A 17,466-nucleotide genomic window follows, 5' to 3' on the forward strand; every position below is an offset into this window, starting at 1 on the left:
ATGCTAACTATATGGTCACACAGCTGAGTTTAGCATAGCTTTAAAAAATGTAATCTTTTGGTGTGGCTCAGTGGCCCATACACCTGAAGGGCTGCAGGTTTGATTCCTGGTGAAGGGCATATTTCAGTTTCATTCCCTGGCCCCCATCAGGGTGCGTGTGGGAGGCAATCAATTGATGTGTCTCTCTCACATGGATGTTTCTCTCTCTCTCTCTCTCTCTCTCTCTCTCCCTTCCTCCCTTTCACTCTCTCTAAAAATCAATGGAAAAATTATCTTCAGGCAAGGATTAACAAAATAAATTAAATAAATAAATCCTATATAATAAAGAGCTAATATGTAAATGGCCATCATGCCCTCACACCATCATGATGTGATGCCCTCATGCTGTCACAATCCATCACCAGGAGGCTGCGTGCTCAGTGGGCGCACGTGGGTGGGCAGGACTGTGTGCATAGCAAGGCCTGGGAGTCCCGCAGCTCTGCGTGGCATGGAGGCAGGACCCCGGCTCCGGCCTACCTCTTTGGGGCAATCCATCCAGGAGCCCTGGATGGGTGGGTGAGGCCTATCTCTTTGGGGTGATTGATCGCGGGGCTCCCACACTGTGAGAGGGCACAGGCCAGGCTGGGGTACCCCCCCCCGGAGTGCACGAATTTCATGCACCGGGCCTCTAGTAAATAAATAAATAAAAATAAAATCTTTTCAAGTAGGTGTATATTTATTTTCAGTTATTTACAAGAAAAAAATGGGTGACTACAGGAGCATAGAAATATAGAATTATTTAATTATTAGTTGCACAAGATCAGCTGTTCTATTAAAGTTTACAAAAAAATTGTTTCTCTTATTATCCCCTTTTCCTGCCTTTGGGGTGTGTGTGTGTGTGTGTGTGTGTGTGTGTGTGTGTGTGAATGTGGTGGCTTTTATCCAGTTTTATCCCTTCCAAGGTTCACACTTCCAGGCATGTGGTAATCTTTCTCCTCTGTGCCTCCTCCAGCCCAATTATTAAGTTTCTAAATAAATAAGACAAAGGAGGTGGGGAGGAGAAAGTGATGCATAAAGTCAATTCCACGATTCCTTTATCTAGATTTACAAGAGAGAGAGGAAGGGAGTAACATAAGGTGATTAAACTGAGATGTTTGAATTATCTACAATTTGTCAGAAATTTTTTCTTGTTATTTATAAAAGGTAACTATAGGAGAGTCTCTTTTTAATCATAAGACATTGAAAACTTTTATTTTACCTGGTACATAATGATTTAATGAGAAAAACAAGTAACTAAGCATTTTTACATTGGTTAGGTTTTTCAAGAGTCATGAACTACCTCATTGTAGTGTTTTACTGAAAACCACAACACATGCAGATTGAGCATGTGTAGTCTCAGTATTGACTTTTTAGGATCTGGTTTTCATTACTTTCTTCAACTTGAGTTTTTTTTTTCTGAGAACATTAGACATTCAATGATCATGTTAAATTAAAATTATTTGGTGCTCATGAAGACACACATTTTGGGGTGTTCATGAATTGGTAGAATTAAAATCGTTAAAATAGCCATAATACCCAAAGCAATCTACAGATTCAATGTAATCTCTATTAAAAATACCAATGGCATATTTCACAGATCTAGAACAAACACTCCAAAATGTGTATGGAACCAAAAAAGACCCCAAATAACTGCAGCATTCTCAAGAAAAAACAAAGTTGGAGGGATCACATTATCAGATATCAAGTTATACTACAAAGCTACTGTAATCAAAACAGTCTGGTACACCCTAGCCGGTTTGGCTCAGTGGATAGAGTGTAAGCCTGCAGACTGAAGGGTCCCAGGTTTAATTCCGGTTAAGGGCACATACCTGGTCAGGGCTCATGCAGGAGGCAACCAATCATGTGTTTCTCTAACATCAATGTTTCTCTCTGTCTTTTCCTCTCTCTTCCACTCTCTCTAAAAATCAATGGGAAAAATATCCTTGGGTGAGGATTAAAAAAAAAAAGAAAAAACAAAAACAAAAACCCCCGACAGCCTGGTACTGGCACAAGAACAGGCATATAGATCAATGGAACAGAACGGAAACCCCAGAAATTGACCCAAGCCATTAGGTCAATTAATATTTGACAAAGGAGGCAAGAACATACAATGGAGTCAAGACAGTCTCTTCAATAAATGGTGTTGGGAAAATTGGATAGATACATGCAAAAAAAATTGAAACTAGCCCACCAACTTAAACCATATACAAGATTGAACTCAAAATGGATAAAAGACTTAAATGTAAGTCGTGAAACCATAAAAATCCTAGAAGAAATCATAGGCAGCAAAATTTCAGACATCTCGTGTTACAAATGTTTACAGATACATCTCCTAAGGCAAAGAAAACTAAGGAGAAAATAAACAAATGGAACTGCATCAAAATAAAAGCTTCTGCACAGCAAAAGAAACCATTAACAAAATGAAAAGGGATTCCACTGTATGGGAGAACATATTTGGCAATGATACATCCGATAAAGGGTTAATATCTAAATATATAAGGAACTCATGCAACTTAACAAAAGGAAGACAAACAACCCAATGAAAAAATGGGCAATAGACACTTCTCCAAAGCAGACATACAGATGGCCAAGAGACATGAAAAAATGCTCAAAGTCACTGATCATCAGAGAGATGCAAATTAAAATGACAATGAGGTATCACCTCACACCTGTCAGAATGGCTACCATCAACAAATCAACAAATGACAAGTGCTGGCGAGGATGTGGAAAAAAGGAAACCCTAGTACATTGCTGATGGGAATGCAGACTGGTATAGCCATTATGAAAAACAATATGGAATTTCCTCAAAAAATTAAAAATGAAACTCCCATTTGACCCAGTGATCTCACTTCTAGAAATATATTCTAAGAGACCCAAAACACTAATCAGAAAGAATGTATGCACCCTTCTGTTCACAGCAGCACAATTTACAATAACTAGGATCTGGTAACAGCCTAAGTGCCCATCAGTAGATGAGTGGATAAAAAAGCTGTGGTACATTTACACAATGGAATACTAGGCAGCAGTAAAAAAGAAGGATCTCTTACCCTTTGAGACAGCATGGAGGGCCCTGGAGAGTATCATGCTAAGCGAAATAAGCCAGTCAGAGAAAGACAAGTATCATATGATCTCACTCATATGTGAAATCTAATGAATAAAATAAACTGATGAACAAAATAGATCCAAAGACATAGAAGCATGGAAGAGACTGTGGAATCTCGGAGGAAAGGTGGGGGTGGGTGGGTAGGAAGAGATCAACCAAAGAACTTGTGTGTATATATGCATAACCCATGGACACAGACAATAGGTTGATAAAGGCCAGGGGCAGGCTAGAAAGGGTCCATGGAGGGGGCAGAAGGAGACACATGTAATACTTTCAACAATAAAGATGTAAAAAAATAAGATGAAAGTTAGATATAAAGGCAGAGGGGAGAGAGGACAGCTATTTAGATTAAAGGTAATATAAGTTGCCCTAACCGGTTTGGCTCAGTGGATAGAGCATCAGCCTGCGGACTGAAGGGTCCCTGGTTTGATTCTGGTCAAGGGCATGTACCTTTGTTGCGGGCACATCCCCAGTAGTGGGTGTGCAGGAGGCAGCTGATCGATGTTTCTCTCTCATCGATGTTTCTAACTCTCTATCCCTCTCCCTTCCTCTCTGTAAAAAATCAATAAAATATATTTAAAAAATAAAGGTAATATAAGTTGAGAGGTTTTTGTTATCATCCACAGGAGAGAGGATGGTGGCTTGAACATGGGCAGTAACAGTGAGGTTGGAGAGAAGGGAATGCAATGGAGAACTTTTAGGTGGCAAAATCCATGAGACTTGATCATTTGGATGCGGACAGGGGTGAAGACACAGTTAAGGATGATCTACTTACATCTGGCTTGCCTGCCTGGGAGTTTGTGGAGCCCTCATTTTCAAGCCCTTTCCACAGCCAAGTCACGTAGCCAGGGCTATGAACTACCAAGTCCTATTCAGCATTTTGGCATTTATTGTGGCACTTTCTCTTCTTGTGAGTGATTTTCTCTGTGCTTCCTCTAAGCTCTCTGTACCCCCCTCTACTTGTATAAGTCTTTTAAGCACTCCCACTCTCTCCAAAGGCGTGTGGTGGCTGCAGGCAAGCTAAGGGAGCTCTGTTGGAATTTGTTACTGTTTTTACTCTATTTACAGGTAATTTCAAGAATGTCTTTGTTCTTCAAACTCAAACATGGCCTCCTCTTATCTTTTATTATGAAAAAGTATCTCTAACAGATAAGGATATCTGTTTTTTAAAGCCCCGCAACCAGAATGCAGTGGGTATATTTATAATTATGTGAGAAATAAGAGGTATGTGGTGGAGGTTCAGTCTCATCTACTCTTCTGTGTTTTCTGTCTAGTTTGTAGTCTTCACAAACTGGTTTACTGATATCTTGCAAATGGCATCACTGAGGAATTTTAACAGCCTAGTTGTAGCCTGGGTTAATGTCATGTTCTCTGATGATCACAAAGGTATCTAAAAACTTTGTTTATGGGGTATAAGCAGCAGCAGAGATGCTAGAACCTCTGCTTCCCTCATTGTTCTTTCAGAGCCCCCTCTTTTGAGACCCTCAATCTTGCCTTAACTGCTTGGACATGAGATAACAAGTTCCTTTTCTCCTTTAATCTTCCCTTTGTTTAACTTTTTATTCATTCTCGGGTTGCAAACTTTTATTTTTGCTACTTATTTGACCCTTAATTTAATAACAGATTTATCTTGATTTACAAATAGAAAGGGAAGTAGAGAAGATGGATCAAGGAATAAGGGAGGGTGGCCGTGTGGGGCAAGTCACGAGTCACTTCATAGTTGGGAGAACAGCAGAGCGAGATCTATTGCTATTTATTTGGCTTTCAGCCTGACCCAGTACTGCTCAGTAAGTCAAGCAGTTCTATAGATGTGGGTCTGCTCCACGCTGAGTCCAAATGGGGGCTGAGAGTTCAGGGACCTCAGTCCTGTATCCTGGACTACCTGCACTATAAAATTGAGACCCTTATAATTAGTGTGGAGAATTTACATGGACACTCAGGTCAGAAGATCTAGGAGTACCCACCTCACTCAGCAACAGTCCTGAGTCCTCCTCCCCAAGAATGGCCTTTGGCCAGTCTGTTCTGGACATTTCTCTCTAGAGTGTAAGAAGAATTGGATTTATGTCTTACCCTAACATTCATGTTGAATTCATTCTTGCCCAAACAGCAAAAACTGGATTACTTTCCAGGGACTCTTTTCAGATTTTAAACTCTTATTTTAAATCACTATTTTTTTCTGACTAGTTATAAAATGTTTATGCAAGATTCTCATCAATTAATTTCATAAGTTGATAGACTTCACCCCCTAGTGCTTAACCACAATTGATTTTAGAGGCCTTTGACACATACTGACTTACAATGCCAAGGATGATGTGTTGACTCCACATTGCAACACTTTTTAAAAAGCCAACATGAATTTCTATTTGGTTTCTAAGATTAAATCATTCAAGAATTGTCAAAGCATGAGATTTCAATAGCCCCACCTCTTCTCCAGGGATAGTTAAAGCAACACACGTAGGACCCCTTTACAAAATGGCCTTAATCCTTGGCCTTTGGGGTGGTGGATGCTCTGAAATCTCCTGTATGGAGAGATGGGACATCTGGAGGTCTGGATACTTTATCTCTTGGCCATACTGCTCAGAAAAATTCTTTACCTTTTCCAATACTCCAGGTTACTATTAGGAATTAATTGACTAAACTGTCTGTGATGAAGATCCCAGAAGGTCCCAGGTTCAGAATAATTTTACAGAGTCTTGGTTGAGGGAAATAAGGAATCCCTCTGGTAGAATTAAGAAATGGGTATCTGGTATCTTATGGAAAAAGCAACTCCCACAAAACCTGAAACAAGTAAGAGCTTTGTTACAGAAATCTGCTATCCATGCCAAGAATGGACTCCTAGAATTTATAATAGAACAACATACACTTAAGAGACCCAGGTACCTAGAATCAACTGAGAATCACAAACTCCTAACAAGATACCTACACATTATTTTGCCTTCAAAGGCTGTGAGCAAAAGAATTAAGCTTGCTATCCTCTGTTGCTTCTCAGAGTAGTGTGTTTCCAATTTTAGAGACAATTCAATAGGATTAGAAATTTGCTAAACTTCAAAGGATGTGGGATTTGATGGCTTGTCATTTTCCCACAGTCTGTAAGGTTCCGAGGGATACTGAAGTCATGGGTACCATGTTTTCTTGGCTGATAAATAGCTGACTCGTAAGAGAACCCCATACCAGTCCTGGCTTCTTGCCCACTCCCACTGGGGAGAACCATTCTCAGACAACTGAAGCACTGATGGACTCACTGAAAGAATGTGCACATCTGTTATTTTCATGAAAAGAACTCCAAAGAGACTGTGTTTAAAGGGAGATAATCCTTGGGAGTCCTCTCCCAACCTTGAAGCTGCCCCTGGGACATTAGTTTATCCTACGTTAGACAAAACTTGCCAAGACATCAATAAAACCTGTCAGATCGTCTGAAGGCAAAAATAAAAAGGCAGGAAAAATAAACATCAGAATCCTACTTTTACCCACATAAGATTATGACTTTATGCTTCTTTTGCTTCTTAAACCTAAATGACCAATCTGCCTTTTATCTTTTATGCTTTGCTATTTGTGCCTCACCTGATATGAACTGAGTTCCTGTGGCATGTCTCACAGGGAGCTGTGATTTCTCCATGTTATGACTTCTAATAACCTTCTCTTATCAGATTCCACTTAAATTCTGCGCATGGTATTTCCTCATCCCAAAGTCTTCAGCATGTTAAACTATAGATGAGATTGTTCCAGATTTTCTCTGGTTCCACTGCTGACAAAAGCCAGCATTTGTATAGGGCGTATGTCTGCCAAGTGCTTTTGGAGTACACATTTTCAACTTCCAAGAAGCCTGCGAGATGGATAGACAGTTGTTTTCATTCTCTTCAGATGAGGACTCTCAAGGTTAAATAAATTGCTCAAGGTCACGGACACAACTTCTCTTTCCAGGCCCTCTGTTGACCAGAGGCTCCCTTGATGTCATCTCTTATTCTACATGCCCCCAAATGAAAGATCAAGGCAGCAGCACCCATGGTTCATGAACTCATTATTTCCTAGAGATTCTTAGATGGAAGAGGTCACGAAAGGATGGTGTGACTTTGTCCTTAGAGTAAAAGTTCTGAGTTGCCATTTTCTTGGTAAAGAATGAGAAAGAGAAAACATAGGGTGGCTGGCTGTGCAAATAGACACCTGTCAGCTCTTTCAGGCTGGTTAATCTAGCTCAAGTAATTCCCATGCCCTTCTTGTCCCACAGAGGCTTTTGGAGGAGTACCAGGTAACTGGGCCACTGGACACCTTTTTGTTTCACTTATCTTAGAAAAATGGAAAATGTGGATTATGCCACAGGCCACAAGAAAAATATTTGATTGGCTTTTGGGTAGTCTAACCCTGGCTCATTTTTATTTAGGCAATAAAGTCTAAAACCTTCAATGGTTGTGGATTTTTTCCCCAACAAATCCTAATTATAAAATATAATTTAAATATGTTTTGTTGCATTCTTTTCCTAGTCTTCTTTCCAATACACTTTCTCTCTCACTGCTTACCCTTTCTAATCTTTAATTTCCCCTCATTTGATGTCTTTTTATGCATTTGTCACATTTTATATTTTAAAAGTAATCCACTTGTTTTCATCAAATACTCAGTCTGCAGCCAGTAAATTGTCAAAGTTTACTGACAACCAAAGGTGTACTGTTGAGTAGATATCTCAAGAGAAAACATTTACTTTGGCAAATGAGTAAGAAAATCTATTTCAGTGTGACAAGAAAATATTAGAACTTCTATTTAGATTTATTTTTATCTCATACATTTTATTTGTTTTTACTAGAGGCCCGGTGCACAAAAATTTGTGCACTCAGGAGGGTCCCTCAGCCCGGCCTGTGCCCTCTCACAGTCTGGGACCCCTTGGGGGATGACCACCTGCTGGCTTAGGTCCGCTCCCTGGGGGATTGGGCCTAAGCTGGCAGTCAGACATCCCTCTGGCAACCTGGGATCCCTCGGGAGATGTCCACTTGCCAGCGGGGAGCAGGCCTAGCTGCAGTCAGACATCCTTAGTGCTGCTGAGGAGGCAGGAGAGGCTCCCACCACCACTGCTGTACTGGCAGCCATCAGCCTGGCTTGTGGCTGAGCAGAGCTCCCCCTGTGGGAACGCACTGATCACCAGGGAGCAGCTCCTGCATTGAGTGTCTGCCCCCTGGTGGTCAGTGTGTGTCATAGTGACCAGTGATTCCCAGTCGCTCTGCTGTTAGGTCAATTTGCATATTACCCTTTTATTATATAGGATAGAGGCCTGGTGCATGGGTGGGGGCCGGCTGGTTTTCCCTGAAGGGTGTCCCGGATCAGGGTGGGGGTCCCGCTGGGGTGCCTGGCCAGCCTGGGTGAGGGGCTGAGGGCCGTTTTCAGACTGGCCACACGCCCTTCAGGGAGGGGGGTCCTTCTGGGGTACCTGGCCAGCCTGGGTGAGGGGCTGATGGCTGTTTTCAGGCTGGTCAAGCCCCCCAGTGGGGACCCTTACCCCATGAGAGTGTGGCCAGCCTGGGTGAGGGGCTGATGGCTGTTTGCAGCATGGCTACAGCCCCTTCAGGGGGGTCACCCCTCGGATGCCTGGCCATCCTGGGTGAGGGGCTGATGGCTGTTTGCTACAGCCCCCTCAAGGTGGGGGTCCCCACTGGGGTGCCTGGCCAGCCTGGGTGAGGGGCTGAGGGCCGTTTTCAGGCTGGCCACACCCCCTTCAGGGTGGGGAGTCCTGCTGGGGTGCCTGGCCAGTCTGGGTGAGGGGCTGATGGCTGTTTGCAGGCTGGCCAAGGCCCCCATTGGGGAGCCTCACCCTATGAGGGTGTGGCCATCCTGGGTGAGGGGCTGATGGCAGGCTGGCCACAGCCCCTGGCCACCCAAGCTCCCAGTGGAGGCTGGCTGGAAGCAGGTATCTGGGATTTATTTAGCTTCTAAAATTGAAACTTTGTTGTCTTTTTCGGAGGCCACAGCTGGCCAGAGCAGGCCGGAAGCTTGGCTTCCTCCATCGCCGGGGCAACCAAGCCTCCTGCTTGCTCCAGCTCCGTGGCTGCCAGCCGCCATCTTGGTGGGTTAATTTGCATATAGTCACTCTGATTGGTGGTGGGTGTGGCTTGGGCATAGCGAAGGTATGGTCAATTAGCATCTTTGTGTTTTATTAGTGTAGATATGTATGGTTGAAAAATGGGCTCAAAATAAATCTGAGCAAAAGTAACTTCACAGGGCAATCTGATCATAAATTCTGAGCTGGGCAGGTCATGGTGGGTAGTCATACCCTAGGCTTATAACTTCTTTAGTAAAAGGTTTTTAAGCAAGCACTATCCATTTTTCTTGTGCATCGAGGTTAACACAGTTTTGAAATGCCAGAAGAAATCCTCTTTTCCAGACCCCTTAAAGGCATAGCCACCCTCAAGGGAGCACATAATCTCATTATCTATCCTGTACCTTGCTTTCTCCCACCTTTTACGTAATCTTCCTTACTCTCCCTCCTTAATTCTAAATTTGTAAAAAAACAAAACAAAACTGCAAAACTGTCCTTCTCTGGAGCATTTGAGATCTTGCTTCCTGGCCTGTGGTCAGTTTGACTCAAATAAACTCTTATAAAAATTCTCACAGCAGCGGTTCTCAACCTGTGGGTCGCGACCCCTTTGGCAGTCAAACGACCCTTTCACAGGGGTCGCCTAGACCATCCTGCATATCAGATATTTACATTACGACTCATAACAGTAGCAACATTACAGTTATGAAGTAGCAATGAAAATAATTTTATGGGTCACAACATGAGGAATTGTATTTAAAGGACCAGAAAGTTGAGAATCACTGCTCTACAGGTTTGGGCATTTCTGACATCAACATATGATTTATAAGATATAATATATATTTAAATAGTTGTATGTCTATATAATTTATAAGTAAACTAACATACATTTATTGAAAGTATGTGCTCAAAATATTTTTACTATGGTGTGCATGATTTTAGAAATTTGGTGATCATAGCCACTGAGAAGTAGTGAATTAAAAATAATAGTACTAGCTACTACTTATTGACTGCTTACTGTGAGCCAGGTACTGTTCAATTGCTTTATTCATATCAACTCATTCAAACCTCACAACAACCCTACTCTGTGCTCCAGATGCTCCGCTCTTAACCATCCTCCTACTCTGCCTCCAACAACTATTAAACAGAGTGCAAGGAAGGACCAGACTTGGTGTTCTGAGAGTGATCTGTGGGAGCTCATTCTCCTCACTCCTGAGCTAAGAGGCAGTTCTCATTCCTTTGGACACTTTCCCATATTGAACTTCTTCTGCATCATAGATATTGGGGCCACAAAGTTAAATTTGATATAGACTTTGCTCTCCAGAAGGTATAGTCAATGTAGAAGGTAAGACTATTATAAAGCTACAGTACAAGTAGAAAGTGAGAAAGAAAGAAAAAAAAGAAATAAAATATATAGGAATTTGGAAGAGACATTTCTTCCAGAGGAATTGGGGAACACTTCATGAAATAAGCTACTTTTGAGCTGGCTTAAAGCTAATGTTCATTTCCCAAATCGCCATTCAGTAACAAATTTCATCATGAAAGTATCTTTGGAAATATTTGTTTGGGGCCTTGGCCTTGCCCTTTCCCCCTTTCAGAGACCTCTCCATAGTTAAAAGCAGCATGGTCCTCCAAGGTTGGGCCTTAGCTAAGCCTTTCTCAGCCTGAATTCTCTGGCATGGAGGGTGAAAATGCAACTCACCAAGAGAAGAGACTCTGCATAGTTTGGTTTTGGTGGAAAGGCCCTTATTTCCCAACTCAGTGTGCTCAGGCCACCACTCCTTCCTGCTCTGATTAGTAGTGGAACAAGGCTGTTTTTGGTGAAGTGGAGCACTATACCTTAAGCAATATACAAGGCCCAAGAAATTATAGTTTTGGGTTTAATTTATTACTTAAAATTGTGGAACTTGTGTTTTAGCTTTTGAGGCAGCCTATCAAAGTCTTCATTATAGAAAATGTTTCTTGACAGTACAAGATATTTCCATAATTATCAATAGGGAAAAAACCCCCACAAAACTTGGTACTGTGGTAGAATTAATCAGACCTAATGAGACAAATAGCCAAGAGATGGTGTCATGAAGTATGCAACATTAGGTGAGCTTTTGTAAGGCTGGGAACTGCCACCTGTCGAGATGATTTAAATCAGGATTTTGGCAAAAGCACATTATTGTGACAGTCAGTAAATGTGAGTGAAACTCAGTCTCCACTACATACCCCATTTAGGAATGCAGTTATTAATTTCCCTTCCCCCTCGCCCCCCGCCCCCCGCCACTGACTCAGCTCAGAAGGTACAGGGGAAAAAACTATTTAACTAAGAGATTTGGAAGTTTTCTTTAAGGTTGTTAACCCACAGCAAAATTGGGTGATATGTGTGAAGGGAGCCAAACTTGATAATTTTTCTAAAAAATATGTTTTTATTGATTTGAGAGAGAGAGAGGAAGGGAGAAGGATAGAGAGATAGAAACATGGATGCGAGAGAAACATCGATCGGCTGCCTCCTGCACACCCCCTACTAGAGATTGAGTCTGCAATCCAGACATGTGCCCTGACCAGGAATCTAACTGGCAATTTCTTGGTTCATGGGTCAATACTCAACCACCGAGCCTCACAAGCTGGGCTACACTTGATAATTTTTGCCTTTTCTCTCCATCTTCATTATAAAGGATTTTGACTTGGAAGAAGCTTAGCCTACCACTTTCCAAGAAAAGAATATCAACTGTACTGGTACATGTATGATTCCGCACCACTAGAGACAGAAAAGTATATAATAATCTTATCTGTAGGAGAGAAATGGAATTTAATGAATGATTATATTGAAACATGCCTGTAGACTTAAGTACTTAATATGACTTACATGTCTCTAAAGGAAAATATGAATATGAGAGGAAAAGTTCTGACTTATTTCTCGGATCTGCACTGATTTATGCCATGCATAAAGCCTTATACCAATTTTTGTGCCTCAGATTTTCCATGGATGAGAATGCTACCATGAATGCATCAAAGACTTTTTAATCATTTTTGCATTATTGTTTAATTTAAACCTCTGAGAAAGTTCAACTTCAAAGAATATTAGAGCTTTTGAAAAAAAAGGCTTAATGCATAACTGATTCAAGCAGCCCAAGACATTGAGAGATGTCACCAATGAGGGTTTTCAGACACTGAGAGTCTTGAATCTCCCTTTAAAGCTTGTTTCATGTCTCCATAAATTATTCTTACTGTTTAAATATTCCTTTTTGTTTTAAATTTTCTCTGGTTCATTGAAGGCTATCTATTCTCTAAGTAGAAAGCAATGTTATCCTACTCCTTGAAACATAAGAATTCCTGTATTATTAAAACAGAACTCTTTATATCATTGAAGACACATAAAGATTGATCAACCAACTAGTTTTTATTGAGAATCTACTGTATTCTATCCTATATAATAAAAGGCCAGTGACCATAACGGCATAATGACCAGAACGATCAATCGACCAGTTGCTATGAGGTGCATTGACCACCTCTCAGTCCCTCCCCGCAGCCTGCAGGCTCCGGTTGCTGGATGGCCAACGGGGAACCAGGGTGGGTGGCAGCAGGGCAGGACTGGGGACTGGTGAGAGGGCAGAAGGCAGAAGTCTTGGTCTCTCCCCCCGGCCCTCAGGCTCCCATTGCCAGATGATGAACAGGGAGCCATGGGGACCTGGGGTGAGTGGCTGCGGGGCGGGACTGGCAAGCGAGCAGAACAGATGACCTCTTGGTCCCTCCCCCGGGCCCGCAGGCTCTGATAGATCACCCGATGGTGAACAGAGAACCAGGGTGGGTGGCGGTGAGGCAGAACTGAGGACTGGTGAGTGGGTGGAAGGCAGACCTCTTGGCCCCTCCCTCCAACCTGCAGGCTCCGATCACTGGATGGTGAACGGGGAACCCCAGGGAACTGGGGTGGGCGGCAGCGGGGCGGGACTGGGGACTGGTGAGCAGGCGGAAGATGGCCCTGATTGCGGGCTAGGCCTAAGGACCCTACCCACACATGATTTTGTGTGCTGGGCCTCTAGTGGGTGTGAGTGGCAGCTGCTGACCCTGATTGCTTCTCCACCTCTCCCTGCTCCTGAGTGGCAATCGGGGCCAGCAGCCATCTCTCGCACCCACTGCCGGCAACAGCCCCGCCTGCACCTGCAGCTGGCGCTGGAGCCACTGCTCACACCCGCTGCTGGCGCCCGGTGCCGGTCCCAGTCGCTCAGCACCATCAATGTGTGTGAGTGGTGGCTGCCGGCCTCGATCGCCCCTGGGGGCTTTTCCACCTCCCCTTGTTCCTGAGGGGTGATCGGGGCAGCAGCTGCTGCTCACACCCACTGATGGTGCCGGCCTTACTCACACCTGCTGCAGGTGCCAGGCCCAATCACTCTGCACCGTCAGCGGGTGTGAGTGGGGCCAGCGCCATCAGCACATGCGAGTGGTGGCAGTGGGAGCAGGGCTGCCAGAAGACAGGGGACTGGGAGCCATGGCAAGAGGGGCTGGGCGGGGCACAGAGGATGGGCCGAGACCAACCCCTGTGCCCACTGCAGCCTCGAGGCCCACAGTTCCTTTCAAGGTGCACAGATTCGTGCACTAGGCCTCTAGTTTTCTTATAAATATAGTTTTAGTATCTTGAATTAGAAACTTGGTTTCCAATTTCTTCAGATATTTTTACAATTACTGCCAGGTTTATTTTGTGGGTCATTTTGTTCTTGTATAACTGCTGAGTTGTAAACTTTTGACTGTTATTTCCTTGTGGATGCTAATTATCACTCAGTTCTATTGTGGTTTTTTCTTTCTTTTTTTTTACTGAAAAGAAAATGAAAATTAAGAATCACTGACATATAGGGAAGAAATTCCAATGATTTCCAGGCTTTTACTAGCTCTAGAAATTTCACATGAATATTTTGGCATTTCAGAACAGTTCTAGAGGGTTGATGTTAAAAGTGTTAGATTCAGAACCACATATATGGAGGGTCAACTAAGGGATTGGAGCATCCCTGGATTTGGATATACACTGGGGTCCTGGAACTAATCTCCTGTGGATACTGGAGGACAACTGTGTTTTCCCTAATTTTAAGAAAAAAATGAGGCTCAGAAAGATCTATACTAATGGGTGGTGGAAATGGAATTACAATTCAGGTCTGCCTAATACCAAAGACTGTGTTCTTTCCATTATGTTATACTATCAGCCCTAGAGTGTTAGCCATCTAATTCTCACCTCCAGATTTCTGTTCATCCACTCACTTGGGTGAATATAACGCTAATAATTGCTGACTATGTAGGTAAAATGTCATTAGCGATAACTTCAAGAAAACCAAAATCTATTATCAGGAATTTGAATACTACTAAGTTATTAAGCTTCTGTGTGAATATCTTTTGTTGTAAATTATTTTTAGATGTAATGGCTTTTTTTTCCCTAACAAGATGTAACACATCTATATTTCAGAACTGAAATGCATACTAGGTAAACTGCTATGGGTAAGAAGGCTGTATATGTATATAACATTTCAATAAAGACTAAGGAAAATAAAATAAAAAAAACCCTTTGACTTTGGAATCTCTTGCAGGTATTTTGCAGAGTCTCACAAATCTTGGAACAGTTGGATGTCTCTTATTGCACCCAACTATCAGATGAGTTTATTACAACACTGTCCATTTATTGCCTTAACCTCACATTTCTCAGTATTGCTGGCTGTACAAAGGTATGTGCAGAAGTCAGAGCTCAGAAATATCAAATTGAAGCACTGTTAAAGAACTCAGGCAGGGCAGAAGTGAGAGGTGGACTCACCATATAACTTATTTTTCTTAGCCATGTCTGAGGTACTCATTAGATTTTTTTTCCTTTCCCCAAATTGGAAATAGCTTTATGATTTCATTTGTGTTACAATAGAATATTCATAAAGTTAAAAACAATCCTCACACAAATATTTAACATGTGTCAAAGATTTATTTAATTAATTAATAAGAGAACCAACAAAATGGTAAAGCCAGTTCTTAGAGCATTTGGTTGAACTGAGCACTTACAGGAACTGAAGAAAGAATGTTGAGATCTGATTATTGAGTTAAGATTTGAAATTGGTTAATGACCCATAAGGTAATCAATCCATAACCTTGGAATTATAGTTTCTACCAGACAAAAATCATTTTCATCTCTTCTGAACAAAAATATAACAAGTTATACCATGTAACTTCACTGAATATGGGCCCTGAAAGTAAGGAGTATGTCAAACAAAGGCATAATTACATATAAATTCCTCAGGTGGGCCTGTTAATGTTCCAATATAACTTCAAGTGTTTGACTTTTTTTCTTGACATCTATTTATGAAAGAAATATATGCTCATAATAAAGTATTTGGATTACATATAAAAGCATAAAGGAGAGAGTAAAAATTCATTGTCGTACCACCATCCAGACATAACCATTGTTGGTATTTTATACTTATTCTTGTAGAATTCTGGTATTTTATACTTATTCTTGTAGAATGTACAGAAATTAGAAGTTATAGAATGTGTTTTGTATTTTTTTTAAAAGAATACAATCATATTTTCCAAAATACATTGTAACCTACTTTTTTCTCTTAATATACTATGGACATATTTCTATGTCAGGAAATAGATTTGTGCTTCTGGATTAATATGGCAGATTGAGTATACACATATAGTTTTGTTTCCTCTTGAAACGTTACTAAAACTGCAGAAGAAGGGTGAGGGCCCACGTTGATAGGGAAAACAGAAGAGACAAGAGCAACACAATTTGGGAGCCTGAAAACAGCTGGACTAATTTAGCAGACTAGAGATAGCTTTGAATACTAAATCAACAGTCCACCACCAACATAAGCACGTCTGGAGCCTGCAGTGTACTCCACCTGTCACCGGTGTCTCAAAGGCTCAGGCCCGCGGGGAGCAGCCCAAACTCCACTGTCCTGCAGCCTAGAAACTAAAGAGGATGTTACACAAATAACATACTATGAAATGAATCACTCTACTTCAAAGATCTAGGTTGAGAAAAAGAAAGGGGGGTTGATTATTTCAGAACCTCAATGTAAGGGAGAAGGGTTTAGCTTTACCAATTATGCAGGTCAAATGCATATCCTGATTCAGAAAATGTGGTGACCATAATTTGGGCCAATCTAAATATTCCTCACCCAAAACCATAGGGCTATGGTCTAGTCTAGTAGTTCTCAACCTTCTGGCCCTTTAAATACAGTTCCTCATGTTGTGACCCAACCATAAAATTATTTTCATTGCTACTTCATAACTGTAATATTACTACTGTTATGAATCGTAATGTAAATATCTGATACGCACAATGGTCTTAGGTGACCCCTGTGAAAGGGTCGTTCAACTGCCAAAGGGGTCACGACCCACAGGTTGAGAACCACTGGCCTAGTCTAATATATTCTATGGTCTAGTCTAATATATTCCACCGATATTTCTTTTGATGAGCCATAAAACACTTTCAGTGTCTGGTTCATCATTCTAGATTAGGTTTCCCAAAAGCCCTTAGGTTAATCATGAATGGTCACCTTATCCATCTCCTGGAAACTAGCTTACTTTTTAGATCAGTCCTATGACCCTGTCCTACCCAGCACTAAAATCGGAATAACCTCTGTTCAACAGGAGTCAGAGTAGGACCTTCTATCTGGGAGTTAAGAATGTAGCCAGTCCTCTCTGCCTCTAGTTCCCAGCCCCCATAAGTCTGGACACCTCAGTTATTGGAGGCCTTGAGTTTCTGGTCTACAAGAAGTGATGGACTCCTTTTCAGTTCCCCCGGTATCAATAAAACCTAGCACTCTGAACTCCACCTGTTCTGGACTTTTCTATGAACTCTTTTTCTTTCCTTTCCTTGACATTTCTGAGGGCTCCCCATACACACAATAACATCAGATCCTCAGAGACCCACACAGTATAATAGGAATGTCTGAAGGCGTTTTTGTGAGAATCAGTTGCAATGTTAAACCTTGGTCCTGAGCCTGTTCTGGAAAAAGAGCATGCTTAGACAATGACATCTTTTTTCCCCAAACTTAAAAAGTGTACATTTCAATTGAATGGTTTTTCTGCATAATTCTCTCAACTTTATGTTAAAAACAAGTCAAGTCTTATGTATGTTTTAGAATGTTCAAACATTTAAAGAAATTACATCCAGTTGGGCAAAACATTCCCTTGGAGTGTAATCTAGTTGATTCTTCAGTAAGTCTCAGTTCAATTACAAATTCAAAAGCTAGATCCTAAGTGAAATAATCTAAGAAGTGGAGTTGAATGATTTCTGCAAAACATCTGGGCAAACTTTCAAGATGTTGGAGCCCTCAGCAGAATTTATCTGAGTGAGTTTCATGTA

The 17,466-nt window shown here is 41.7% G+C and overlaps 1 protein-coding gene across 1 annotated transcript in view; it reads left to right on the forward strand.

Annotated features, from left to right (window-relative positions):
• Window positions 1-17,466, forward strand: part of FBXL13 (F-box and leucine rich repeat protein 13) — a 144,771-nt gene that overhangs the window by 120,310 nt on the left and 6,995 nt on the right. The window contains exon 18 of the mRNA XM_006085451.3: window positions 14,696-14,830. Coding sequence (XP_006085513.3) covers window positions 14,696-14,830 — 135 coding nt within the window. The remainder of the gene's footprint in view (window positions 1-14,695; window positions 14,831-17,466) is intronic.

Source organism: Myotis lucifugus, unplaced genomic scaffold, assembly GCF_000147115.1.
Source record: "Myotis lucifugus unplaced genomic scaffold, Myoluc2.0 scaffold_18, whole genome shotgun sequence".
Classification (NCBI taxonomy): domain Eukaryota; kingdom Metazoa; phylum Chordata; class Mammalia; order Chiroptera; family Vespertilionidae; genus Myotis; species Myotis lucifugus.